The sequence below is a fragment of the Aplysia californica genome, unplaced genomic scaffold, assembly GCF_000002075.1.
Source record: "Aplysia californica isolate F4 #8 unplaced genomic scaffold, AplCal3.0 scaffold00635, whole genome shotgun sequence".
NCBI classification, from domain to species: domain Eukaryota; kingdom Metazoa; phylum Mollusca; class Gastropoda; order Aplysiida; family Aplysiidae; genus Aplysia; species Aplysia californica.
The window spans coordinates 355,671-357,232 of NW_004797905.1; the positions used below are offsets into that span (position 1 = coordinate 355,671).

Below are 1,562 nucleotides of genomic sequence, written 5' to 3' on the forward strand. Positions count from 1 at the left end.
TCTCTCTCTCTCTCTCTCTCTCTCTCTCTAACACTCTCTTACGAGTATATTACTATAGTGGCAAACTAGTAAGATGACGTGCTGCTAATAACAGACCTAGATAAGGCCAGACCTATCTAAAACGACCACCTACTGTCGAGAAAAAAACAAATAATAATCTTTGACAGGTGGACCTCTGGGACAGTGTCCTTCCATATAAAATCAATAGAAAGAAAAAAGAAGAAGTGGGAGGGGGGAGGGGGGAAAATGGAAGTTTGTTCAGGTGATGGTCTTGGGCAGGTGCTACGTAAAACTAGTTCAACTGTATTGAATCATACACCAGACCAAAAGCAGGAGAAACGGTGTCTTTTATATCTTTACAGTCGGTACACCTACTGGCTATATGCTGCGTTATTGTTTTGTTTTTATTGTTTTCTTTATGTATCATACAAATCTGCTCGCCTGCACTGAAACTATATCCTCACATTTGTATCATTATTCAGATCTTTTCCTACAATTATTGTAGGTAATACACGTATTATTAAATTGCTGGTAGCTTAAACGCTAATACATGTATTTGTTTTCATAAAAATACTATCATATGTGAGGCAGCGCGGTGGAATCAGGCTCTCGTCAAAATAATTAAAGTGAAGAAACTTGCATTTTTCTGCAGGTTTGTGAATTTTTATCAAAATTTTTCTTTTTTGCCTCAACACCTTTCATGCCCATTAAAAAGCTCATTTTTGTGTCGATTTTTCTGAAAAACGTTGAATAAAGGCACAAAAAAGTAAATTTTCAGTGACCACGGACTCTCAAGCTAGGAAATAACTAAACTTTGGCAGCCATTTTCTCACTAATTTTACCTCTGAAAACAAGTGACCCCCACCTTCTTCTTTCGCAAATATCTCGACTTGTGTTCAAGATAAATGGATATTTTTCCATCCAAATAAAGACAAGTGAACAAGCTTTAAGATATGCTCAAAAATTGACGAGAGCCTGATTCCACCATGCTGCCTCACATATTCATAATGCCTCAAACAATTCTCACTGCGACAGAGCAGGAAATAGGCTTACGACTTCTTCTTCTTCTTTTTCTATCCCGTGGTTGGGGCAACCGTGGGGGCACCACTGCATCTGACCACCGGCTCTCGCCATTTCTCTTTGTTCTCTGCTCTCCTCAGATTGTCACCCATCGTCTTTCCTGTCCACTCTGTAATGTTGTCCTACCATCTCCTTCTCTGCCTTCCTCTCTTTCTCTTTCCTTGTACCGTTCCTTGTAGAATTGTTTTGGCAAGTCCTAGGCTTACGACTAGTGAGAGTTAAATTGAATTGTCTGTTTGTGTTCTTCAGGCCCTAGAAATGATCGAAGGTTTACAGCACTCTTTCAATGAGCTGGTGGACGACTTAGACTGGATGGATAAGGAGACCAAGAGAGTCGCTCGGATCAAGGTATACAATACCACAATCATCTGGTTTTGTTGTTGTTGTTGTTGTTGTTGTGATTGTTGTTGTTGCTGTTATCGTTATTATTATTTTGTTATTATCATTATTATTATTATTTATCATCATCTTCCTCCTCCTCC

At 39.0% G+C, this 1,562-nt stretch overlaps 1 protein-coding gene across 1 annotated transcript in view; it reads left to right on the forward strand.

The window, feature by feature from the left end:
* Positions 1–1,562, forward strand: part of LOC101854751 (neprilysin) — a gene marked incomplete at its 3' end in the record, with an annotated part of 60,166 nt that overhangs the window by 46,214 nt on the left and 12,390 nt on the right. The window contains 1 exon segment of the mRNA XM_013087766.2: positions 1,330–1,428. Within this exon segment, the coding sequence (XP_012943220.1) occupies positions 1,330–1,428 (99 nt within the window).